This window comes from Sebastes umbrosus, chromosome 3 (assembly GCF_015220745.1).
Source record: "Sebastes umbrosus isolate fSebUmb1 chromosome 3, fSebUmb1.pri, whole genome shotgun sequence".
NCBI classification, from domain to species: domain Eukaryota; kingdom Metazoa; phylum Chordata; class Actinopteri; order Perciformes; family Sebastidae; genus Sebastes; species Sebastes umbrosus.
In genome coordinates this window covers 31356187-31383440 of record NC_051271.1, presented here as the reverse complement: position 1 = coordinate 31383440, position 27254 = coordinate 31356187, and the positions used below count along the sequence as shown (strand labels likewise).

The 27254-nt window shown below is 41.1% G+C and overlaps 3 protein-coding genes across 5 annotated transcripts; all 3 read left to right on the top strand.

The window, feature by feature from the left end:
* The first annotated feature begins 1214 nt into the window (after window positions 1–1214).
* On the top strand, window positions 1215–15340 carry LOC119485831 (target of Myb protein 1-like). Of its 3 annotated transcripts, XR_005206378.1 has the most exons (16): window positions 1216–1631; window positions 4841–4925; window positions 6360–6438; window positions 6691–6840; window positions 8504–8638; window positions 8722–8871; window positions 10255–10371; window positions 10616–10749; window positions 11271–11313; window positions 11417–11555; window positions 12012–12078; window positions 13487–13562; window positions 13690–13749; window positions 13842–13881; window positions 14778–14995; window positions 15026–15340. XR_005206378.1 is itself a non-coding variant. In XM_037765647.1 (15 exons), the coding sequence occupies exons 1-15, from the start codon at window positions 1559–1561 to the stop codon at window positions 14918–14920; spliced, it is 1488 nt and encodes a 495-aa protein (XP_037621575.1). In that variant the 5' UTR covers window positions 1215–1558; the 3' UTR covers window positions 14921–15022. The 3 variants fall into 3 exon arrangements, 2 of the variants coding, with proteins under 2 accessions (XP_037621575.1, XP_037621574.1); XM_037765647.1 differs by lacking the exon at window positions 15026–15340 and having other exon boundaries at window positions 1215–1631; window positions 11420–11555; window positions 14778–15022; XM_037765646.1 differs by lacking the exon at window positions 15026–15340 and having other exon boundaries at window positions 14778–15022.
* Window positions 15341–15485: 145 nt separating this feature from the next.
* LOC119485848 (noggin-2-like) lies at window positions 15486–17022 on the top strand. The gene has a single exon (XM_037765666.1). The coding sequence runs from the start codon at window positions 15966–15968 to the stop codon at window positions 16797–16799; it is 834 nt and encodes a 277-aa protein (XP_037621594.1). The 5' UTR covers window positions 15486–15965; the 3' UTR covers window positions 16800–17022.
* A 2087-nt stretch (window positions 17023–19109) lies between these two features.
* On the top strand, window positions 19110–26871 carry get3 (guided entry of tail-anchored proteins factor 3, ATPase). Its single transcript, XM_037765660.1, has 7 exons — window positions 19110–19321; window positions 20891–21038; window positions 22160–22308; window positions 23188–23338; window positions 23532–23639; window positions 24387–24584; window positions 25382–26871. Exons 1-7 carry the CDS (start codon window positions 19179–19181, stop codon window positions 25508–25510), a joined length of 1026 nt encoding a protein of 341 aa, XP_037621588.1. The 5' UTR covers window positions 19110–19178; the 3' UTR covers window positions 25511–26871.
* The last annotated feature ends 383 nt before the right edge of the window (window positions 26872–27254 follow it).

The window sequence follows — 27254 nt, the reverse complement described above, 5'->3', positions numbered from 1 at the left end:
TGTCTTGCTGTTGCCTGTGGAGGTCCAAGCAATACAGCCTTAAAACAAAGATGCTTTTGTACAACAGCAATGTCAAGTCTGTTCTGCTATATGGCTCAGAGAGTTGGCGAGTGATCAAAACCGATATGAGGAGAGTGAAAGTTTTTTACAATGGATGCCTCAGATGAATATGCCAGATCTTTTGGCCAAACAAAATCTCCAACCACCAACTGTACAAAAAAAGGAAATTACACACAGACGTCTGAGATGGCTAGGCCATGCGCTGAGAATGGAGCAGGACCGGATCCTGAGAGTCGCCTTAAGATGGACACCATCAGGCAAAAGAAAATCCGAACTGCACTGTAAAAAAAAACATTTTTTTTACATTTTTTTTCAAGACATTTTTACATTTTTTGTCTGTATTTCAAAATGACAGAAAGAAATGTAAAAATGACATGTTTCATTTGTGATTTATATGTAAATGGCTTTAGATTTACAGTATTTTTTGTAATCACAATTGTAATTATCTGTATTTAAGCTTTTCTTGATCATTTTTAAAGATAATTATTCTGTTTTCTAGAGGTCTATGACTCTATTTTAACAATTAGTTTATGATAGAAGAAAAAGGATTTCATGGAATTCTAAAAATATTTCTTGTAAAGATACAGATTTTTTTTGCAAAACTTCTGAGAGTTAATGTAAATTTGGGCTTTTGCAACGTAAAATTACATGTTTCATTTGTGGGTTATATGTAAATGGTCTTAGATTTACAGTGTATGACTATTCTAACAATAAATATATGTTAAAAGTAAAATATTTCTTGTAAAATTACAGTAATAAAGGTTAATTATATAAAGATAATTACTGTTTTGTTTTTTTACAGTTTATTTATGTTAATTAACGGACAGTATTTTTCCGTTTTTTAACAGACATTTTCTGGCGCCCCTGCTGCCGGAAAATTTCCGTTATTTTACACTTTTTTTTTTTTACAGTGTACCTGTGCAACCTGATTGGGCTGCAGGTACCGCATCATGCTATAAGTAGTGACAAGGACACTAGCAGAACACTAAAACTAGAAAAGAATCAGTCAGGAAGGATAAGGAGAGAGCAATTGTCTGTGGCCACCACATGCAAAACCATTCCCTTTTTTCGGGGGTTGTCTTGCTGTTGCCTCTCCATTGCACCTGTTGTCACTTTCATTTGCACCAAAGCAGGTGAAAGTGATTCACAATCACCTGTGCTTCCTATATAGACACACTGATAACCCTGAAGTTTAACTGACTTGGAGTTATACTGTGATGATTAATAAGTGTTCCCTTCATTTTTTAATATATGCATTATCAAAATCACTGTTGAAAATGTGTTGAAACAAGCTGCTATCCGCCTCTGTGCTGATGCTGTTTCCTGGCTCTGCGTGTCTGTGTGTGTGTGTGTGTTTCACGTGACCACTCAGAGAGCCCGTGCGCCTCGGAAGCAGCGGCGGACACTGAAAGCAAAAGGAAACAACACCACAGTGTGGAGCTCAGCAGTCGCTTAAATTACTTTAACACAGTAAAGTGGACGCTTGTAATCTCCGAGGATGTTTGCTCTCGGGGAGAAGATGGAGTTCCTGATAGGAAACCCCTTTTCAACGCCCGTCGGTCAGAGAGTCGGTGAGTCGCAGCTGCTTCTGAAGCTACAGGAGTTTGTTCACCGTTGGATTCAATTTGACATCATTTAATTTATCAACAACATGTTTCAGCATTTTATAAACCACACTCAGGGGGGATGTAAAGTAGTTTTAATAACACTTTTATTTAGCGTTTCCTATTCTGAAATGTTCATAAAAATAACTCCAAATTTCACAGAAACATAAAAGAAGTCTTTAGAGCCAATGACGCGCGGGAGGCGGGACTTAGTTACCTCAGTCTTTGGTGTGATTGGTTGCTGCGAGTTGAGTGACAACTAATTCGGCGAATCAAGGAGACGCTTTGTGTTTCCTCTTACTTCCTCAATCCCAGATGTGTTTAGTCAAGTTTTCAGTTTCACACCTTATGCACAAGTGTTTACTGACAAGCATATGTGAGGTTACACACCGTTTTTAAAGCTGCAGTGTTTTCTCATAATGGCATCAGGTTGCTTCTTTTTTTGAGAGACCAGTGGAAAAAAGTGCAAAGCCAACACATCCACAGACAGACTTGAGGGCCATACAGGCGGCGGCTGCCTGGAAAAGATGTGTAATGATGACAGTCATGAGGAGCGAGAAAATGTCACATCCCCATCTGAAACCTTCCTTCCTCTTATCTCATCCACTCACTTTCTCACGCAGAAAATGTCAGGGAGGCTTCAGCTCCGTCTGAGGCGAAGGAGAACAGAAGCAGCTGACAGTCACATGAAGTGGAGGGAGTAGGAGAGAGGAGGGAGGGAGTAAAGTGGGATTGAATAAAGTGTGTGTGGGGGGTGTTGGTGGAAAGGAATGAAGGAGATTTAGAGACTTATGAGGAGCCGTGATGGGTGGAGTGCAAAGAAAGCTGGCTTTGATTGCCAAATAGTTTGGAGGGAAATACATGTTTGAGCTGAAAACCAATTTTCTCAAATGAGTTCCTATAAAAACACTATTACTCCACCTGAGAGATTTCTGATGTTTGTCGGTGCTCCTCCTGCTGGTTTAAAGTGGATGGAGTCTTGTTGGATAAAGGTGATAGCAGGTATTCTCACCAGCTAGTCAGGATCATTATATGATGACAGTTGTGGGTTTGTTTGCTCATGCTGTCAGTCAAATTTGACACAAGCGCGTCCACACAGTCCTCAAGAAGCAGATGTGATTTGTTAAAGGGGCTCTCAACCTAATTTTACGCATGCAGATTATGGTTTACAAGTCGCTAGTATTACTCAGCCTGTGAGAACTGTTGTATAATGTTGTATGTGGCTCTGGAGCAGTTGTTCCCAATCTGTTTTTCTTGAAGCTTGTGTCTAAGAAAAGCCCCCTCCCCATATTTTCTGACGTCGTCACACAAAATTTACAAATCCTCGAACAAAATCCTCAATTTGAATAAGGTGTTTCAGTGTATTAAATGAGTTAGTCTCTTTTGTTTTATTAAATCAACTTTCTTTAATGAATATAACTCGTCAGCTAAATGGCAACAAATATGGATATTTCATTAGATAAAAACATGAATTTTGGAACATTTATCTTTTTCCAATAAATTGACTTTTGGACTTTAAAACACTCTGGAGTTATTGGAAATGTTTGGATTACAGGAGTCGAAAAACAATCCTACGTAGTCACCACTAGACTCTAATTCTACTAATAGTATAATACTAATAATATTAGTCTGATCTTTATCTGCAACTGAGCAGAAATACTGTGTTTAAACAGAATGTGGCCTCCTAAGTAGCAAAAATAAATATCTTTTAAAAATAGTTTTATATACAGGCTTTTGTTTAAATGATCCAGTAAGTGTGTTATTATGATTTTAGTTATACATGTGCAAATCTAATTTTGACAACCAAGAGCAGACAAATTCTGGTGCACCCCCTGTGATCTTTGGCGGATCCAGACTCCAGGTTGGGAACCACTGCTCTCACATGATGATTTCTCGAGGCTTTGCCTTGCACATGACACAACTGCCTACTTTAAAGCTGCAGTAGGCAGAATGTTTTTGGCATCATTGAGCAAAAAATCCATAATAACCTTTCAGCATATTGCAATTCAAGTGTTCTGGCCAAACTTTGGCCAATCACAGGTCATTTCAGAGAGAGATAGCGTTCCTATTGGCTGTCCATGCAACGGAGGCAGCTGTCAATCACTCACAAACTCCGATCAAATGGTCAAACTTGCCAGCGCTGATCAAATATGAATAAATATTCTGTTACTGTAATGCCTATTTCTCTCTTCAAATGTTTTCAGAAACATCTTGTAGTGTACTGTTTAGCTGTGAAATGAGAAAGTTTGCTCCGGCTGGTGGGCGCTGCTTGGTATTTTCTCAAATGTCAGCCGGGTCACGAACTTTCTCAGCAGTTCCACTCGACTCTACGCAGCGTTTTAACATCTTTCAGCTCATTGTTTTGGTTTTCTGGTGCACAGCTTTACCATTCTGCTTCACTCTTCACTCTCACAGCCACAGCAGGCAGCTGCAAATGCTCTCAAAACTGACTGTACACTACCCGCTCAGCACCAAACAGCAGAGCAGACACAATTAGTGACTAGCTGATGACCATAGTGGAGCATTTAGCACCTAAACAGCCAAATATTCCTCTAAGGGGAGTGAATATCGGACTTACATTTATCAGATGGCCAGAAACACAACTCCAAATGAATAATAATGATATAACATAACATGGTGATGTCCGCTGGATGCGTAAACAGGCAACTGTTTGCCAACACATTCGCCCCAACAACTTTATAAGGTGGTAATATGTTAATATTGAGTTTACAGCTTGTTGCTCTGTCTCCAAGTGGCCAAAAAAATCAGGTTTAATTGACTAAGGAAGGTTGTTCCTTCAACATTAATTGTTGCTTATGTAGTCACAAACATTTAGTTTTCATTAGAAACACTTGTGGTTTTAAAACAAATTTTCAGGTGTGACACCTCAAAGGCAGACCCAGAAATGATTTGGCACCTTTCTAAAACTATTATCAATAAGACCTTTTAATGTGAATCATGCTACAAATTTTCATCTCAACTGACACATTTCTCCCAGAATGATTTCGGAAATACAACTGAAAAGACCAGCTACAAATGGCCTGCGTGGCTTCCTGTCATCTTGCAGATAACATGATATCAGAAGAAAGTCTCCTGATTGTTGCAACATTTCCGCCACTCCCATATCAGTATTACTGTATAACTGTAACATCCCCTGATACCCTCTCTGTTTACAGAGCGAGCGACCAGCGGCACTGTGCAGTCGGAGGACTGGGGGCTCAACATGGAGATATGTGATATCATCAACGAGACGGACGAAGGGTAGGGTGGTCACACAACAGGGTTTGGTGCATACTGCCTAACCTCTCTGACTAATGAGTACACTGTACTGTATGTAGGTCTCCATGTTTTATTTTTGTATGACTTTTTACTGCGTCACTTCCTTTATGGTTTGGTTGTTTCTTTTTTTATTTTATGAAACTGGTTGTGACTGAATGACCTACTTGTGTTTAAGGCCAATCTCATAGCTAGGTATGCACTGCAGTGTGATTTGTAATGCTAAGAGGAATGTCACTGTGTGTGTGTTTGTAGTAGTAAGATATAAACAGTAAAAAGCCAAAAAAGATTTTAGATTTTGTGCCATAAAAGTGACTTTTAGACATTATAGAGATGAGCCACAAACAAAACTACCTTATTATACTGCATGCTTCTGCAACAGCATAGTACGAAGCCCCCCTAGACCCCTAGGAGAACATTTGTATTAAGTCGTTCCCTCAAGTTAGTAACTCGTTGAGGGAACGAGTTACTTCATAGTGCACTTCTTCCACTCATTCCTGACAGTCCACGCATTGCTGATGTACGGAGCCCCCCTAGATGATGTACTTCGGTAAAGTTGGAAATATATTGACAGATTCAAACTTCCTGGATCAATAACTCATAACCGAAATGTTGTTAAAACACAAACAATGGCTCTTTCTAACCATAGTAAGATAGACAACAGCTACAACCTCATTTTAATCAACACATAACATTGGTCTCTATGCGAAGCCGGCTGTGAGACGAGTAGTCAGGGACCGTCTACAAAGTGCAACACCTCCACGCCGGAGACAGCAGTGGCCGGAGGCATTATGAATTCGGGTTGTCTGTTCGACCGTCCGGACCATTCTCGTGAACGCGATTCCTCGAGGAGGGAATTTCTTCAAATTTTGCAAAAAAAGTCCACCTGGACTGAAGGATGAGCTGATTAGATTTTTGGTGGTCAAAGGTCAAGGTCACTGTGACCTCACATCCATCCCGTTCTTGTGATATCTCGGGAACGCCTTAAGCAAATATCTTCATATTTAGCACAAATGTCCACTTGGACTGAAGGATTAACTAATTTGATTTTGGTGGTCAAAGGTCTCTGTGACCTCATGTCTATCCCATTCTCGTGAATGTTATGTCTCAGGAACGCCTGATAGGAACTGCATTACATCTGGCACAAATGTCCACTTGGACTCAAGGATTAACTGATTAGAATGTTGTAGTCAAAGGTCACTGTGACCTCACAAAACCCATTTTTTGGCCATAACTCAAGAATTCATTTGCTAATTATTTTTCAATTTCACACTCATGTCTAACAGGATAAAATGATGAAGTGATGACATTTTGGACAGACATGGATGTAAACTACAACTTGACTGGTTCATAGAGGCATACAATAATTCTAGCTTGCTTATTTTCTCATTTATAAATTTCTGTTTATATTTTTCTCAGGCCCAGAGATGCAGTAAAAGCTATTAAGAAGAGAATCGTAGGAAACAAGAACTTCAGAGAGATCATGCTGGCACTTACTGTGAGTAATCATCTGTAGGTGATTATGTGTAAAAGTCTTATTCATCCTTTCATGAGTTGAGGATTGAAGGGTGTGAGCGTGTAATTTGAAGGCCAGAATGACCCTGGTCCTGATTGGCTGGTGGCCTCAGTGCGTATGCTTACACAAGTGGCTAAATCAGCATTGAAGTCTTAGTGTACGTATTACTTTATTTTGGGGCAACTTGACTCACATTTGCATCTTTTTTATATGGACTGTATCCCTGTCACACAGGTTCTTGAGGCCTGTGTGAAGAACTGTGGCCATCGCTTCCACATTCTTGTGGCGTCGCAGGAGTTTATTGAAGGAGTTTTGGTCCGTTCCATTCTGCCCAAATACAACCCCCCCACTGCCCTCCATGACAGGGTGCTCAGCCTCATACAGGTATGTGGATGCTCCCACAGAGGGCAATATGATAGAAGCTGTCTGCACTATAGGGCTGTGACTAATGAGTGTTTCCCTTATTGGGTAATCTGCTGGTTGTTTTCTTAAATAATCGATTAATCGTGTCTATAAAATGTCAGAAAACCGCATCGCATTTTACCAAAAGCAACGGTGATGTCTTAAAATTGCTTTTGTTTGCCTGACCACAGGGGTGATTCTAGGATCAGACCTTTAGGGGGGCTCAGCAAAGGCGTAGGTCTCATTTCAACAATGGAGGGGCACATATGAAGCGGGGTGGTGTGGGGGTCCTCCCTCTGTAAATTTTGAGCATCAAACACTTAATTTCCTGCATTCTGGTGAATTGTTATGCACAAATTTCTGCCTTTTCTGTATTAAGTTATGGTGGAAATGTCTTTATTAATGTAAAGGAAAAACACAAAATTCAAGCACCAGATAACAATTCAAAATATAATGGAATATAATGCAATTTATAGACAAAACTAGATATTGAACCCATTTAAATAAAGCCCTTTAAACCTGTAATAGTTTGTCCCCTGTCTCTAAAAATTATTTCAGAAAATAATAATAATAGGCCTAATAATTAGCACTCTGAGACCCACATAGACCTGTTTTTGTCTTTTTAGGGAGTACAGGGGGTCTTTAGGGGGAGATAGCAGATCAACAGTAGATATCACATAGAAGTGGTGTACATCATCTGAAAGCTGGGAACCTGAAGATTAGTTTGAGATGAGCACTGTGTGTCAAGTTCTTCTAGTCATAAATCAGAAATAAACATGAATTAATGAATGAACAAATTAAAAGTCTGATCAGTATGATGGAAGTATATGATGGTCATCCCCATGCTCGATTATGTCTCATAAGTTGTTGCAGCAATTTTGGGGTTGGGGCTGCATGGTTTTTGCCCCAAACTGCCAGTGATTATCATAAAGTGGGCATATCTGTAAAGGGGAGACTCGCGGGTACCCATAGAATCCATTTTCATTCACATATCTTGAGGTCAGAGGTCAAGGGACCCCTTTGAAAACGGCCATACCAGTTTTTTTTTGCCAAAAATGTACTTATCTTCAAAGTGTTATTTAGCCCCCTTCCTGACAAGCTAGCATGACATGGATGGACCAATGGATTCCCTAGGTTTTTCTGGTATTTTTAAAGAGTCTAAAATCGCCCCTGCTTGACCAGCATTTCTAAACCCAAAGATATTCAATTTACTACCATAGACGACTAGTAGGCTATAGCCAGCAAATAATTTCAGCTCTAGTCTGCACTCAATTTAATAAAATTTTATTGAAATTCTGTATTGTGAGATATTTCAGTTGTGTGCTGACATCCCACAGCTTTTAAAGTTTGCTTAAATTGGACTCTATTGTGGCTACAGACATGTACAATAGTGTTATCTTTAGTGTTCTTTTGTGAGTTAAATACCTTCACACATTCCTGTGCTACATGGTCAAATCAGTTGTGTGTAACCACAGGCTAGCAGGAATGATAACATTAAATATTGTCGGGCTTGTAAATGCTGAAGGAGCATTACTTTTCTTTTCTTCTTGTTCTTTTCACATTTGGCCAGTATACTGTGTTATTGTACACTGATTTAGAAGTCATTCTCATTATATTCTGTCATATGTTCTCCCTCCCATCCCAGTCGTGGGCCGATGCGTTTCGTAGCTCTCCTTCCCTAGTGGGGGTGGTGTACGTTTATGATGACCTGCGGAGACGTGGTCTGGAGTTCCCCATGACGGATCTGGATGCTCTGTCCCCCATCCACACTCCGAACAGGGTGAGACTGTCTACAAACACACCAAATCAAATGCATCTCCAGATATCTACCTCTAAACTACTCTACCTCTCTTCATCTTGCAGAGCACCCCGGAAAACGGGACTCCTGAAACGACCCAAGTCGCTGCTCCCACGCAGCAGTCACAACCACAAGCACCTTCTAGTGTTCCCGCTGAGAATACTTCACCTCCAGTCCAGCCCAGTGAGGGATCAGGCTCCCTCTCTGCAGAACAGGTACCACTGACTAAAAAAACAAAAAAAAAGATTGCGTTTGAGTTTTCATTGCTGACAATTTGACTGGCAAAGCACAGGTGTAACTAATAACATTCAATTGTATTGCAGTAATTGCTGGAGCGGGGCCATTGTTAATGCTATTAGTTCCACCTATGCTTTTCCTGCTTTGTCATGTCAAACTATAACAAAAATATCACTATATTACAGCAGTCAATGTTGCCTTCATACAGTATAACAGCGATGTGTCACTCTAATCTTAGTGGTTAGCAACAAAATTACTATAGAATTAAAGTAATTGGGCAAGAACCATTCATACAAACAGATTTATTCTTAAAGAGGACCTGATATGCTTATTTTCAGGTGCATACTTGTATATTGGGGTTTCTACTAGAACATGTTTGCATGCTTTAATGTTTAAAAAAAAACACTTTATTGTTCTCATGCCGGCTGTGCTGCAGCACCTCTTTTCACCCTCTGTCTGAAACGCTCTGTTTGAGCTCCTGCCCTGCCCTCCTGAGAAGCCCAGTCTGCTCTGATTGGTCAACCAAACTCTTTGGACTCTGCTCCAGCTCCGCTCTAACTAGCTTTGTTTGAGAACGTGCCAAACTACTCGTTATGCAAATGTGTTACTCAGTGACATCACCACATTACGGACAAAAATGGCGGGACTTTAAGCAAGGTGTTACAGGAGCAGTGTTTCTGTGGGGGAGAGTAATTCCCTTTGGCGTGGACTTTGGACATTGCAACTTTGCAGACCTTTTACATGCACAAAAAATTATATAACACACTAAAGGAAAGGGAAACAGAACAAAAGCATAACAGGTCCCCTTTAAGTGGCTTGTTTGAGTGATTTAGGAGAACTTGCCACATTCACCAATTTTCTTGTATTTAGAATTTTCTCTTAGATACTAACACAATTTACGAGCGGTCCAGACCTGTCGTAGAAGTCATGTGCAATTAGTCTACTGTTATCCAAACCTAAGTTTTCACTAAAGTTGTATTTATTGTATATTTCATCACTGTGAAGCAATTTTGAGTTTGAAAATCCCATACAAGTTAAACTTCATAATTATGTTGTCATTATCCTGTTTGACTCTGCAATTTAAATTATAATATAACTGTAAATGTATTCATACAGCCTAATGATATCATCATTCATTTAAATTGGCCATTGATGCTATTGTATAACACTACAATATCAATATGACTCAAACTGCAAAACAACTTAAATTATGCACTAATTGCACACGTACGAGCCCACGGTACGAAAGAAGTAGGAGAAAGTTAAGACAAGAATACCAAAATGTTCTCGTATGAGGCCCGTTGTGTTGTGGCTTCTGACTGTTGTTGATTTGAAAAAAAATAAATGTGTTTCTTATCCAGGAACAGAAGCTGCGAAGTGAGCTGGCGCTGGTGAAAGGAAATCTCACTGTGATGTCAGAGATGCTGAATGAGCTCATACCTGGACAGAGTCAACAAGATGATACGGAGCTGCTACAGGTAAATTTCTGTATTGGTATAATTTGTTGATTGATTTTAGAAGTATGCCATGTGTGAGAATTCTAGGAAATGTAGTACACCAGTGATTGGTGTAAGAGTAGATAAAGCAGGATTTGGTACACCACAAAAGTGCATTACATTTAATCATTATAGAATTCTTGGCCTGGATTTGAAGTCGAAGGTTAATGATTTTCCTTTGCTCCGTGTCATTAGTGATGAATGATTCATCTCTCTGTCCAAGCAGCAGCTGTACTCGGTGTGTAAGAGCATGCAGTCTCGAGTGGTGGAGCTCATCCCCAACCTGCTGGATGAAGGGTTCATTGAAGAGCTGCTCATGGTCAACGATGACCTCAACAACGCCTTCATCCGCTATGAGAGGTGTGCTGCAGCCTAGCTTTGTGTTTTGGATTTTAAAGGGGACCTATTATGCTTTTGTGCTTTTCCCCTTTTCTTTAGTGTGTTATATAGTTTTTTTGTCCATATAAAAGGTCTGCAAAGTTAACAAGCCCAAAGCCCACGCCAAAGGGAGTTACTCTCCCCCACAGAAACACTGTTCCTGAACTGCCTGAAACGTCTCGCTTGAAGTCCTGTCTTTTCTTCTGTAACGTGGCGATGTCACCAAGTAATATATTTTGCCTAGTGATTAGTTTGGCACGCCCTCAAACAAAGGTAGTTAGAGCGGAGCTGGCGTTTCAGACAGATGCTGAAAAAGGTGCTGCAGCACAGCCGGTATGAGTAAAGTAAAGTGTTTTTTGAACATCAAAGTGTTTTAGTAGAAACCTAAAATACAACTATGCACCTGTTAATAAGCATAATAGGTCCTCTTTAAGGTTTAAGAGTGCGGTATGTATCTTTCTTATGGCTAAATTTATACTAATTTCATGGTAAATGTGTTTTAGGTTTGACAGACTAAACAAGGCACAAATTCCAAATACTCAACAGGTAAGTAGATAACTCGCTACTCATTATTTCTGCCATGAGAATATCCTCACCCACTAAGTGACGCCCACTAAGTGACGCCCACTGTGCTGCGTCCTCACTCTAGCAGAGCTCTACCACCAGCCCGAGCCTCATCGACCTCAGCCCTGAGCCTTCAACTCTCAGCCAACCTGCCGTCATCACAACAACCGACCAACCAGCCGTCAGCAGCAGCCAGGCTAGTCAGCAGCAGTCAGCCGACCACAGTGAGCAAACTTTGTAGAACTTCTGCTTCATACGTGCACTCTTTTGCAACACCAAATTCGCACGTATAACACTCTTGAAGTCATGCTTTTGCAATCTTTGGTAGACAACAGGATGTTGTGGCTGTGCATCACATGGGCACAATAACAAACATCACCATGGCTAACGTGACGTCTTAGGAAAAGGGAGGAAATCCCCCAAAGATGCACAGTTGGAGCATATGATGTGTTTGAAAGTTACAGGTTGCCATGCCATATTCAGAAGTACCAAAAAAAATTCCTTTTCCATAAATTACAAATACTGACATTTGGAATAGAAATAGAACAGTATAAGTATTTTAATTCATGTTCGGGGTTTTATTATTAAAAATGTGTTGCTACAGGAATTTAGATACCAAGATGGAGGATATTATTTTTCATCTAAGTTGTGACTTAATAAGTTAATCGTCTGTCTTGCAGAAGAGGAGGAGGAGTTTGACATGTTTGCCCAGACGAGAGGCAGCTCCCTGGCTGAGCAGAGGAAAGGGTGAGTGGTGTAACAGAACGACACTCATCATACATACGTTTTTTACTACATGTCTCATTTTTATATGCGTGCAGCGGAACTGTGAGAGATTAAAGTGTCTCGTCACATCTGGTGATTTTAACCTGATACAGTAGCCGTAGCTGTAACTGGGTTTACATTATTGCAAACTGTAACTGAACATGAATATTAAAGGTTATATTGGTAACATTTTCATGAAGACAAATAATTTTTTACAAATAATACGTCCATAGAGCTTTTAGAAAAGTTCAGAATAAAAGTATGGCTTTTCCTCCAAAAAATTATGACTGTGAATTAATCATTTAAAAAATGTTGTTGGGTCCAAAATGAATGTTTTGTTTATACAGTATCTGTGGAAGTTATCAGACGTTCGGTTCGCACTTCTAACAAAGCTTGTGAGCCAATAGTATTACAACGTTGGTATCACACGGTAGCTCTGGGTCGTCGGTGATCAAGTTGCCAGTTAGTATGGAAAAAGATGGATAAATGCCTGAGTTTGACACTGGTGTCTCCATCAGGCTGTCCAAAGTTATCAATTGTACCTTTAATGCAAGATATAATTGCCACTAAGTTTCCAATGAAAAATATCTACAGTTTAGTTTTGGCCTACAGTACATGACACCACATAAGGAACACAAAGCCTTTGCCATTTTGTTTTTCAAATTTGGTTTTCTGTTGGCAATTTGGATTTTTTAACTGCATCACAAACAAAAAGGTCCTTCCATAATAAGAAGTAAAAGATAACCGGTCTTGGCCGTCCCATAGCCTATTGTTTAATGTGGGCATGCCATGTATAAGACCTGTGTTGAAATGAATATTTGCTACAAACATTACAATTAGGGCTGTCAGTTGATTAAAATATTTAATTAATACTCTTATCAACAAGGGAGTTGACAATTATGCTTGCTTTATGCAAATGTATGTATATATTTATTATTGGAAATCAATTAACAACACAAAACAATGACAAATATTGTCCAGAAACCCTCACAGGTACTGCATTTAGCATAAAAAATATGCTCAAATCATAACAAGGCAAACTCAAGCCCAACAGGCAACAACAGCTGTCAGTGTGTCAGTGTGCTGACTTGACTATGACTTGCCCCAAACTGCATGTGATTATCATAAAGTGGGCATGTCTGTAAAGGGGAGACTCGTGGGTACCCATAGAACCCATTTACATTCACATATCTTGAGGTCAGAGGTCAAGGGACCCCTTTGAAAATGGCCACAACAGTTTTTCCTCACAAAAATTTAGCCCGCTACTACCTCCAAAATATTGATTGTGTTAATGCGTTAAAGAAATCAGTGGCGTTGAAACGAATTTGCGTTAACATGTTATTATCGCGTTAACTTCGACAGCCCTAATTACAATACATCCTATCCCCAGCGTCAGGTATGAGGACCCCGGAGCTGTGGAGGGCCTTGCTGGAGCTCTGGATACGAGGCTGCAGGTCACAGGAGGGGTGTGTATACCGCCGTAACACAGAAATGGATTTAAACAAAATGTTTCCTTTTGAAATAAAAGTACAAAGTATCGTGCTAATTGTGTAGATATAGCTAAAACACAGTGTCAACTTATCCCCCTCTTAGATGCCACCAGCGAAAAACTCTGTGCAGAACGATGTTGACAGATGGTTATCTTGTGATATGGTAAGAGAAAGCATGCCTCTCTCTAAACGGTGTACCCATGAGATAGGACGATATGATCTTTACTCTGTGTTTTATTATGTTTGGAAATGCAGGAAGAGCAGTCTTCAGTTAGTGGAGGAGTGTCCAGTGAAGGTATGTTTTTCTCTCTACTGATTCATTGCTGCCATTTTAATGTAAACAAGACTCGGTCAAAACTGAGCATATGGCTGGACCGTGTGTGGTCAGTCTGTGAATTTGTGCAATTTGTGTCTAAATTGTCACACAAATAGTCAGTGGTCATGTCTATAATGTTAAATCCAGCGGTACATGTCCACCTTGTCCGACGAGGACACTAGAGACCACGCTTATCCACTCAACTGGCCGTTCCAGTGGTGACGTACCCTCTCGTTGAATGCACCTGATTGGTCCCCTGGTCTTCTGCTTGCCGTTTCAAACAGGAAACAACATGGCGGCCTGGTTGTAAACTTCGTTATTCCGTCCAAACAATCCACCAAAATCTAATTCTGAAAAAATTTTAAGCCAGAAATAGGCTTTGCCACTGCTGAATCTCATTTCATTTGAACTACATTGCCTAGTTCGACAACTTGGTCCAGGTTCGTGAGCCGGAGGCGTCACGCTGGACGAGCTCATTTGAATAAAATACAGACCCTCTCCAACTCGCCGCAACACTCCCACCATGCACTGTGGGACTTTCTCCCCTGCTTTCCATAGGAAAAGAATGGAAATCATCCTTCACCGGATCTGGTGGAAATGTGCCAATAGAGGAGCACCACAGTCGTGTCTAGAAGGGAGCCCGTAAATTGCGAAATCTGATCCGAGATCTACAAAAACTCTTGCAAGACTCGCTGCCCGACGACCTATCCTAACCTTAACCATTCAAGGTCAATGCCTAACCTTAATAATCTCGCGAAAGTTTCCCCAGTGTGCGGGCTACCCAAAATAATGTTTCATAATAATAATATTATCATATTCTAGCGTACTTCCTGTGTGTTCTTGCACTTACCTCTAACTCCAACTGTCTCTTTCAGAGTTTGATCAGTTCCTGGAAGATCGGGCGAAGACATCAGACCGCAGCAGCCAGGCAACTCGCAGCGCGCCGCCCCCCGCATCCAGACCGCCGCCACAGTCCAGCCGGCAAAAGGACAGATCAGACCAGCTTTTTTCACTTTGAGTTTGAGGGACAAACAAGAGAAACGAGTGGATGTAAAGGTCATATTAAAATACTTAAGTCAGGTTTTCTCTGAAAGCACACACACACACACACACACACACACACACACACACACACACACACGCACACAATAAAACCTGACACTACAGACCTGCTGCCGAATCAACTCGTCACATAAATGCAATAATTCCTAGTTAATTCCTGCTGTTTGTTATCTCTATGTAAGTATAAACACCTTTATGTGATTGTATTTATGAAATGTATTATTATAATGTTGATATAACAAAAACTTAAATTAGAAACAGTGTTTACAGTTAAGTATAATGTTGAAAATATATTTGATATCATGCCATCATGTGCCTTTGACCCAGACAGCTGATTTTGTGTAGATGAGAATAAATGGGGTTATTGTCCTGCAAACAATCTGTCCTCTTTTTATATTCTGTCTGCTGTGTATTTATCGAAGCTGCCGTGAAGGGAATTTACCCTGAAGCTGGTTTTATAACTGATCTAAGTGCAGTCTTTGTGTGAGAGGGAGCTGTGTTATTTTTTTGAGATCTTGTGTTCGAGGTCGCTGTGACACCAAATTGAGGTCAAATGATTCTTCTTTTTTTTTCTTGTTTCATGCTTGCTGTGAAATATGTAGAACTGCTTTTGTGTCTCGTGCAAATGTCACCTTGATGACATCTCAGTTACGGCCTTGACTTGAATGTATCACACTGTTAAAATTATATTAATTATGCTGAAAACAAACTATAGATTCTCAGTTTTTCCCTGAGTGTTTGCTTTGAAGTTAGCCAAAACATCAGAGCCTTGAATGAGAAGTGGGAGCTTAGGCGTGCTCTGCCTGGAATTACTCAATAATATGTCTGCTGTTTGTGTTATAAAGGCACTGATTTCAGTATGTTATTGTTCACAAGCTCAAGGATGTCTGGTGTAGGGTACATAGAGTTCTTGAAGCACCCAGAGGAGAACCCATAACCGAACGGGTGAAAAGGAAAACGAGGAGCAGTTTCTTGTCTTTCTGTCGCCTACCATCCGCACCATGCCGAGACCATTCAGCTGTGGTGTCTGTCTCTGCTGGATTTCTGTCCTTCTACGTGGATCTGCATTGTTTACTTCTAACGTTTCAACCCAGATCCAGCTTCCAAATGTTCAAGACGAGGAGGACACGGGCTCGGATTCACCATTCCTCCAGCTGAGAGCCAGTCTACCGTCCTACTCACAGCCGGTCCGCCCCTACACCCTGCTGACAAACGCCGAAGACTACCACTACATGCCTAAACCCAGAAATCGTCGCCCTTCTCGCCTCCTGCGTCTTATGGGATCCTCTTTTGACCTGTTTTGGATGTCCATAGAGCGACCGTCTGAAGCCTCTGGGGGTCACGGTGATGGTCGACCTTTGGGTAATCTGTCACTGCCTGCAACGTGGAAGAACTTTAACATGAGTGCTTCTCCGGAGCTGAAAGACGCAGCGGCAAACCACAGCCAGAAGCTGATAAAGGAAGCCGCAGATCTGGACCTCGGCTCTCTGCCCTCACACGTCGCCGGTTCAGTCAGAGACTGGTTAGTGCGCTCTGCTACTTGCGGATTAAGCTACCAATGGGTGGATCTGGGTCCTGCTTTCTGGCCACGTTGGCTGCGACAGACTGATTGCGAAAGGTCAGACGGAGTGCGAAGTTGCTCCTTTCCTGGTGGGATGGAGTGTGTGCGAGCTCAGATGGCGCGCATAAAGATTCTGGCTTGGCACTGCTTGGAAATCAGAGAGGGAAGTGATGGGTCTGATGGTGAGGTGGGGGCAGGTGAAGTCATGAAAAGGTGCATGTGGAGGCAAGTGCCTTATCCTGTGGTCACAGCATGCACGTGTTCATGTAAATGAATGTTTTTCTCACTAAGATTTTCAATCCTCATATCCTCTTCTTCAGCTGGGTTTTTATATGCATATGGATGTTATTCTGTCATTGAGTCGTTACTGATGAAATTAGAATTGTGTTAACTGATTTTCCATACCTAATCATAGTTGCTTTTAATCACTCAGTAAGACATTGCATGTACCTAACTGTCTTTAAACAGAATTTAATAAAAATATTTTTCTCCTGTTATATTGTTGAATTATTTAATTATTTATCAAAGTTTTTTCATCAGCAATGCTCTTTTCCAGAGACACTCGGATTGACAACCAGAGAGTTGAAAGCAGCTGCAAAGTTAAAGCAGCAGTGGGTAAAATTGGAGCAAATATGATTTAAAATAATAAAATATAAAATATTTTTTTAAAACGCTTACTATATCCTGACAGTAGTGCATGAGACAGGTAATCTGAAAAAAAAATCATGTGTCTCTGTGTCCTCCGGTGCTCCTAATGGCATCTGCAAGATTTCACAGACCGGAAGAAAACAACCAATCAGAGTCGAGTCGAGTCGGAGTCTGCCGTCCAGCTGCCGTCTATGAGCCGGCTGTCAATCCCTCATGTAACATATGCCTTTTGCATGTTACATTAGATACACAATTTCAGCTTTAATAAAATTGTTACTATTTTTTTTTTTTATTTTACCTTTATTTGATAGTCATTAGGTTTACATATTTGTGTTATTTTCATATTTTTATGCGGTTATTTTATATTTAATACTACAGTATCCAAGGTAACGGTGGAGCTATAAAAGCTCATCACTGGGGGAACAAGTCAGACCGGACTTGTATCTCCCAGGTGAGTGAACTCCGATCAAACGGTCAAACTAGGCAGAGCTGATCAAATATGAATGTCTATTTCTCGCCTCAAATGTTTTCACAAACATCTTGTAGTGTACTGTTTAGCTGTAAAATTAGAAAGTTTGTGACCCGGTAGCCATGTTAAGATCAGTTGAGGAAAAACCGAGCACCGCCCACCAGCTGGAGCACAGCCAATAGTAACGCTCAACAGAAACGCTCTCTCTGAAATGACCTGTGATTGGCCAAAGTCTCCCGTCACAGGCTAGATTTTTTTAAAGCCATTAAAGCCATGAGGAGGTGCAAAAGTCTAGTTTTCTCTCAGAACACTTGAATTACACTACGCTGAAAGGTTATTAAGGTCCCCTTTAATCATTATTCAATTACACCATTGATATCCTATTAAAACAATTTTCTTGCGTTAACCTATCATTTGTGAGTGTGTTTGTAATACATGAAAACATCACTTAAAGAATGAACTGTTTTTCAGCTGTGAATGTGTTTCTGTACTTAAAAGGGACTGTTTGTAACTTCTTACACGTATAAATCTACCGGGTCGGTGTCCCAAGCGCGCTCTCGTGTGGCTACGCTGTTCAGACTCAGACTCCAACACAAACTACACGGAAGCACCAAAACCACAAAGTTATATCTAGTGAACCCGTCTTACAAAACAGTGTTGGCCGCGGTCATAGGACACGGGGGAGACCGTAGCTTTGATCTCCAGGGCCGGAGTCTCTGCTGTACTCTGCTCCTCTGCCTGCCTGCTTGCCTTCACTCAGCTCGTCCACCTCACGTGCATGCGCGCACACTCCACACTGCAGAAGAGTTAGTAGCTCTGAGAATCCTCCAGACCAACAGAGGTTTCCCGTGTCTTGTGAAGTGACGGGCCTCTGCAGAGAGAAACGTTATCATCTCCAACCGGGTGCCGGTGTCTCCCTCCGGCACCCGGTCGGAGACGATAACATTTCTCTTCCGGGGCTGAAGCAGGAAAAGCCAACACTAGGATCAGCACTGATTCATGGAGAGACCTTCGTCTGGTCAGCTAACATTACTGCCAAGCAGGTGAAATATAGAGTGATATTGTGCTTTTAGCTGACGTGTGTCGCCTCACTGTTTTGAGCGATGCTCGTTCATGTCTATGAACGCTGACTTTCGTTGACTTAATGGCCACAGGCGTCAATGTTAACAAGCATTTCTGAAAGTTACCAACAGTCCCTTTAAATGTTTTGAAAATATTAAAAGGCCTCATTACTGACATTCCAGCCTTTAAAATGTGTACTTGTGTTCCCATTCTGGCCCCCCTATTGGTAATGTCTATATTCTATATAATCTATACATCTATATGTCATATTCCTCCCACACCTACCATAAAACTACATTTGTTTTTTGGCTGCTTCTCTCTTTTTGTTAGTCGCCACCATTTGCACTAGACTACAGTATCTCTTGTTTCCGAGGCTCAGTGAAGGCATCACCCTGAAGGCGTCACCGTGGTCCAGTGAAGGCATCACCGTGGTCCATCAGCAGCTGCAGCTCCGTCTCAGTGTACACAGACAAGATGGCGGCTTCATTGGAAGACGAGTTTGAAGATGCTCCTGATGTGGAGCCGTTAGAGCCGACGCTGAAGAACATCATCGAGCAGAAGTCCCTCAAGTGGATCTTTGTGGGTGGAAAGGGAGGTGTCGGTAAAACGACATGTAGGTGAGTTAAAGGGGAAAAGCTCGTTAGCCTTCATGCTACGACGCGAGCTAACAGAGCGAGCTAACACAGCTAACGTTAGCTTAGCTGCCCTCGTTACTTGACGTGGATCATTCAGATGACTCATACGATGTTTTTACATAAGAAGAATCTCATGAGCGATATCTTACTATGTAAAATCATTAAAACACAAGTCCCCTTAACCTCCCGTGTGAAGACAAGAAGGCTAACGGTGAGCTAGTTTGCCGGTTAGCTCGTTGAATGCTGTCAAGCCCTGTCACTAGCTAACGTTAGCCTGTTACCCTGACAACATGTAGTCATGACTCCAATTCCAGCTGTTTGAACATCACGCGGCAGGATGCTGGTTCTCTTCTGGCCTTGTGCTCATTCAAAGGGTAACCGTGTGTTAGCTTGTGGCTAAGCTAATCAACAGCCAGGTTACCTGTGTGGGTGATGAATAATACTAGCTAGCATTAGCTGACAGGTCTGCACAACAGCTGACACATGACGCTGTCGTTAAAGCCACTGAGTGATGCTTACAATGTATTAAGCATCTTAATTGGATTGTTTTCCACTGTTTGGTTAGGGTTTTTCTTTTTGTGTACTTGTTGTTTAACTTTTGTTGTATTTTTAAAATGATGTTAGTTTAGATCTTTCTTGTTATTGTTTTTTTCTGGGGTTGGTGGAGGAGGTCCTTTGTATAAGCCTGGGGCTTCTTGACCTCTCCTGACACATCTCTTGTTTTTTTTCATTGACTGGATTTTGTGCAGTTTTATATATGTGCAAATAAATAAATAAAAGATCAAGAACAATATATCAAAAGCAGAAATAAGCAACATTTAAGCAGCCAGTGCTAGGTAATGCCACAAAGTCAAATATGATATTTTTGCCAACGTGAGTGTGCCGTTACTTTTGGTCTGTGACGATTAGTGCTTTCAGATACATGTAAATACCGGTACACACAAAGGTTAAGAGTCAGTCAAAGCCCTGTGGGTTTGATAGTCAAAGCCCTGTGGGTTTAATAGTCAAAGCCCTGTGGGTTTAATAGTCAAAGCCCTGTGGGTGGGTTTAATAGTCAAAGCCCTGTGGGTGGGTTTGATAGTCAAAGCCCTGTGGGTTTGATAGTCAAAGCCCTGTGGGTTTAATAGTCAAAGCCCTGTGGGTGGGTTTGATAGTCAAAGCCCTGTGGGTTTGATAGTCAAAGCCCTGTGGGTTTGATAGTCAAAGCCCTGTGGGTCTGATAGTCAAAGCCCTGTGGGTTTGATAGTCAAAGCCCTGTGGGTTTGATAGTCAAAGCCCTGTGGGTTTGATAGTCAAAGCCCTGTGGGTTTGATAGTCAAAGCCCTGTGGGTCTGACAGTCAAAGCCCTGTGGGTTTGATAGTCAAAGCCCTGTGGGTGGGTCTGACAGTCAAAGCCCTGTGGGTCTGATAGCCACAGTTACAGGCATTAATTACATGCACCTAGAACCATTTAAGTCCAGAGAATGTATCCCTTAGCTGTAGTTTACGTTATGCAACTGTTAAGATCAGGAAAAGATAACACACTAAAACCTCTCTTGTGTTTTTCTCTAGTTGCAGTTTGGCTGTCCAGCTTGCTGCTGTCAGGGAGAGTGTCCTCATCATCTCCACCGATCCCGCTCATAACATCTCAGATGCTTTTGACCAGAAGTTCTCAAAGGTGCCTACCAAGGTCAAGGGCTATGAGAACCTCTTTGCAATGGTAAGTCTAAGCACTGCATTACGAAAACATCCGCACAGGAAGACACTACAGGCAGAGATTGAAGTATAAAACTCACAACCTGTTTTTATGGAAGCAAATTCTTAACTTAATTCTTAAGTCTCAACTAACAGTTGAGCTGCGATTGTTTTCCAAAAGGCTTTTCTTCCAGCAGACATTTTGACTTGTCATAGCAGAAACGGTACAGGTGTAACTAATAACATGAATTAGTGTCTGTTCCATGTAATTGTCTCAGCACCTTTATGGTCATTCACTTGTCAGATGAGAGAAAACTTTTAACATATTTCGTTCCCTAAAATCAAATAGGATGCTAGGAATTTAAACAATAAAGATAATAAAGTGGAAACAGCAGAATTAAATAAGAATATTTTTTTGTAAACCCTAATACATCATGTTGGAGTGACAAAAATGGCACAAGTGTTATTAATAACAAGAGCTCTGTTCTGTTCAGGAGTCCCAGTAAGCTATGACGCTGACTACGTTTACCTGCACAAAATATTAATTTTTAGCCCTTATTCCGAAAACGTCAATATTCCTAAAAAGCTGTTTACATGGCTAATGGAAATTAATATTCCCATTTACATGCAGCTGTCAAAATAGGATTCTTTCAGCGTTTTCCAACCGGTGGTGGACTTGTTCAACCGTGCCAACACAGCCCCACTATTTCATTCTGTCAACCACCTTCTTGAAAAGGTCAAAACCTGTTGATATCAAAGACTTTCATAATGTTTAAAAGTAGGTGTGTTTCTCCTTTCGTTCAGAAATGTGGGCTTTTCTTTTGGACATGCATCTCTATCCTAGCCTTGCAAACTGTTGGATGGATAGTTGGTCAGAATATTGTCATATATCAAAAGTCTCCCAAAATTAGTTTGACAAGTGGATATAAACATAGCTACAGTTGTTAACAAATAGGTTTATTTATGCTGTTTATGGAAAATGAAATTTAGTGCATGAGGTAACTATCTCTTAAGTGTCATGAGGATAGTCCGTTCCACATCTGGGTCTCAAGCACAAACAATCATTGCATAATAACAAACTGAATTGCTGCTGGAGGCCCTCCGTTTGTAATGTGCTGCTGATTCTTTGTGTCTGTGTGAGTGCAGGAGATTGACCCGAGCCTGGGTGTGGCAGAGCTGCCTGATGAGTTCTTCGAGGAGGACAACATGCTCAGCATGGGTAAGAAGATGATGCAGGAGGCCATGAGCGCCTTCCCTGGCATTGACGAGGCCATGAGCTATGCGGAGGTCATGAGGTAAGACAACATGGTCACCAGAAAGCCACATAGCACTTTTTTAGTGGTATTGCTGACCAAGAGTTGCATTTACTTTGCGCAGTAGTGTGACTGAGCTAATAAATAGAGTTATTCCGATACCGATACCAGTATCGGAAATTAAACCGATACTACCCAAAATTCGGTATCGGGTATCGGCGAATACGCCAGTCTATGCACCGATCCGATAGCATAATTTATTAACCAGAAAAAAAAATCAACTTGTTTAACCAGAAATCAATTCTTCTTCTTCGTTGCTCCAAAACAGTAGCCTTCACTGTGCTGTCGCCCTGGATGTATCATGGCTGCCACTGGCAACTACTGTTTTAGAGCAGGGAAGAAGAACTGACTGCAGGTAGTTTGTCACGTGACGATAACAAACAACAGTGCGGTGTTAGTGGAGAGTGTAACGGTAGTCAGAGCGAGGAAAATGGCATCTATTTAGCAATATATCACAGTGGAAAATCCAAGTAAAGCAGTGATATGTAAGGCTACCATTTTGAGGAGTGACACTAGTGTTGCCAATTTCAACACCAGCAATCTTATAAAACATTTGAAGACGCATCATGCGAAAGAGCACGACCACTTCACCAAGGCAAACGGGACAAAAAAGGACGAACTGCAGCAGCAAATGTTGGAAACCGCATTCCAACGACGAGATAAATCCCACAAAGATAGCCCAAAAGTGACGAAGATATTAAACGCTGGTATCGGATCAGTAATCAGTATCGGCTGATACTGCAAGTTCAGATATCCGAATCGATATTTGGAAGGTAAAAATGGTATTGGAACATCTCTCCTAATAAAGAAATGGTAGCCAGTGTGATACTAACTCACCATTACTGTCTACCTGTACCCCAGGTTAGTGAAAGGAATGAACTTCTCAGTGGTGGTCTTTGACACTGCCCCTACCGGTCACACGCTGCGGCTGCTCAACTTTCCCACCATCGTGGAGCGTGGTCTGGGCCGCCTCATGCAGATAAAGAACCAGATCAGCCCTTTCATCTCCCAGGTGAGGAAAGACGAGCACATCCACTCACTCATTGATTTTACTAATTTTTTTTATGTGAGTTTAGATGTCTGTAAAAGCTCCACAAAGCTACTGTTGAACTTGAAGTAAGGATGATGCAAAATGGAAGGGTTAAAAACAACAACAGGCAAATAAAGTTTATATGTCTTCTCTATTTCTCTGTCACTCTTTGTAGATGTGTAACATGCTCGGTCTGGGTGACATGAACGCAGACCAGCTGGCCTCTAAGCTGGAGGAAACCCTGCCAGTCATCCGCTCAGTCAGTGAGCAGTTCAAAGATCCTGTAAGTCACTCCGGTTGCATTTATATATACATTTTAACGCCACTAATGTCTTTAACGCATTAACGCAACTTGCGATTTTTAGGTTGTAGCGGGCTCTTTTTAAAGCTAGAGTGAAGATACTGGTATCATATGAAAACCTAAGGAGTCCATTGGTAACAACCATGTCATAATAGTTTGTCGAGAAGGAGGCTAAATAACACTCCAAACTGATGCAAAATGTTGGCGAGGAAAAACTGGCATGGCCATTTTCAAAGGGGTCCCTTGACCTCTGTCTTCAAGATATGTGAATGAAAATGGGTTCTATGGGTACCCACGAGTCTCCCCTTTACAGGCATGCCCACTTTATGATAATCACATGCAGTTTGGGGCAAGTCATAGTCAAGTCAGCACACTGACACACTGACAGCTGTTGTTGCCTGTTGGGCTGCAGTTTGCCATGTTATGATTTGAGCATTTTTTATGCTAAATGCAGTACCTGTGAGGGTTTCTGGACAACATTTGTCATTGTTTTGTGTTGTTAATTGATTTCCAATAATAAATATATACATAAATTTGCATAAAGCAAGCATATTTGCCCACTCCCATGTTAATAAGAGTATTAAATATTTAAAAAATCTCCCTTTTAAGGTACATTTTGAACAAATAAAAAATGTGCGACTAATTCACAGAACAACTCAACACTTGAACTGGTCATATTAAAAGCTTTCTGTAAATGTGTTGTAACTCCTCTTTCCTCCCGTCCATCAGGAACAGACCACCTTCATCTGTGTGTGTATCGCTGAGTTCCTCTCCTTGTATGAGACGGAGCGGCTGATCCAGGAGCTGGCCAAGTGCCGCATCGACACGCACAACATCATCGTCAACCAACTTGTTTTCCCCGAATCAGACAGGCCGTGCAAAATGTGTGAAGCCCGTCATAAAATTCAGTCCAAGTATTTAGACCAGGTAAGAGACAGTAGTTTGTTTTTGTAATACGGCTGCATAAATTGTAGGGGTGGGAAAAAATTGATTCATCTATGTTTTTGTTTTACGATTTTGAAATAGATTTTTTAATGCCAGATTCAATATAAGTGCTTCATTTGAGTCTATGTGGAGGTAGAAGGAAGTTACCGCTTTTATTGTAGTCTGAATTACGTGACGTCATATCCGCTTCAATAACCAAAACCGAGAGAAAGGAGCTGACGGGGAGAGCTAGTGACAGACTTGGTGCAGTCAGTGGAAGTATACACGTGTGACTACGTCTGGTTTTCAAAATAAGGTGTTAAAAAAGGGAACTGTATATACAAAATACATATATGGAAATAAGATGAATTGGATTATATTCTCTAGAAGTATAAAACATTACATGTCCCTGATAAATTACCAAGAAAATACTACTAATTGTTGTTAAAAAAAACCAAAAAAAAAAACCTGACAATGACTGATATATTTGACTTCAGGACATCTCTGAATACATACAGACACAAAATCAAGCATTTTCTTTTAGGTATGAATTTAGAGATTTTACAAAGTAGGCCGTAGAAGTGTATGATTCAACTTTTTCCCATGGACTAGTGTTAAAAAAGTTAACAAACATCGCAATATCGAATCACAATACTTAAAAATCGTAATACATATTGAATCGGCACCCAAGTATTGTGATTGTATCGATTCAGGAGATAGGCGTATCGTCCCAGCCCTGATAGTTTGCACCCAATGCCGCATGTCGTCGTCCTCAATAATGGTCTGTCTCCTCCCTACAGATGGAGGATCTTTATGAAGATTTCCACATAATCAAGTTACCGCTGCTGCCCCATGAAGTTCGAGGTGCCGAAAAGGTCAACACGTTCTCTAAGCAACTACTGGAACCCTACAAACCCCCAAATAAGTGATGTCCCTCCCTGCAGGACCTCCCTTCTCCACTCCTACAGACCACACCTTTACAGTCTGAACTCACCTCCCTCAACCAGCCTCAAACCCTGCAGTAACAGCCTCAAGTTGATCCACTCAGTCCCCCTCAGTCCGTCATCCAAAGCAGAGCACTGCTACAGCAGGACACACGCCCTTGTTGAAGGGGAGCTGATGAAATCACAAACACATACAGTACATAACCTGTTATATTGTTTGAGAGAGCCTTACTCTCTGTTCACCTCCTCTTTCCTTCATATCCTCTGTGTGGCAGTTGTACTATTCCTACTTGAAGCATTTAACTTTGTCTCTACAAAAAAAAGTCCTTCCCCTCCTCTTCCATCCTTTGCAGTGTCCCATCTCAGTTGTGAAAACAAAGTGTTTCCAGCGACGGTGCTCCCGTATTCCAGGATAAAACGGCTTTCAGATGGTTGATGTTTATGCCTTGTTTATTCTGTGTGGTTTGGTGGCCGTGTTTGTTCTCCAGTTTGACTTTTGACTAAAATTTCATGCGAATTCATCTCTCACATCTGGAATTTACATCAAATTTATACAGATTCATGGCAATGAAAAAAAGACAGTTACCTTTAAAAAAAAAAAAAAGACAAACCCAAAACAATATGGCCCGTGGTCTTTGTTCTTTGCCAAGACCATCCATCTTATTGCAATTAAGCAAACCAGAGCAGTCTATAATGTGTCTTTTACCATGTGACACATCATTAGACCTCACATTAACATGTGACCCTGGTGTAAATGCAGTAACCTAATGTCTATGAGATTTTGAATCTAGTCAAGTTGGGAGCTTTATATCCATATATGGCTATGTCATTGTTTGAACTGGACAGTCTTAAAAGCCTCAGTTAGATATTTTAGGCCACCGTGGTCGCTTCAGGTGGTATGTGGTTGAGACGGCACCCGTTTTATGAGATTCAAAGGCAAAAATGTGTGATGAGACTCATGATGTTTGAGCGGCAGGAAGCTGGTTCCCATACAGTGCGCATAAACATCATCAAACATTCTGTGTCCAACCTGTTTACTGAGAACTATATGGGAACACTATTGAAACATATTAGTAGCCTTATTTAGTGCATCCTTAATACAAATATATTGAATGTTGGTGGATCAAAAGTGGAACAAATGAATGGCGAGTTGTTAAATAGAATCCAAGCATCTTTGCCCTGGTGATTGAATACTGGCCTCTGATTGGCTCGCCTGATACTTCCAACAGGTGGATACATAATTGCCCCCTTTCTGTCACTGAATGCTTTTGAGTCAATAATCTGTTTTCTATAGACTTTTCTTTAAATTATGTTGCGAGTGTTAATTAAAACAAACTTGCCTCTGACGAGAGCCTTTTGTCATTCTTTTGATCTGCGAGCTGTTTATTTATTTAACTCTTATTTGACGTAGACGGAAGCAAATTGTCATACGAGTGCGCGGATGTAAACCGACCAGACTGCAGATTACCTCTGGCAGAGCTAAAAGCCTCAGTTAAAGAGGACATATTATGTGTATTGTCAGGTTGTATTTTGGGTTTCTACCAGAACATGTTTACTTTAATGTTCAAAAAACACTTTATTTTTCTCATCCTGGCTGTGCTGCAACACCTTATTTCCCCCCAATTTCTGAAACCCTCTATTTGAGGTCCTGCCCTGAAGAGTTTAGTTCGGTTGACCAATCATAACAGTGGGCCCTGCTCTGATTGGTCAGCTGACCCACTGTTATGAT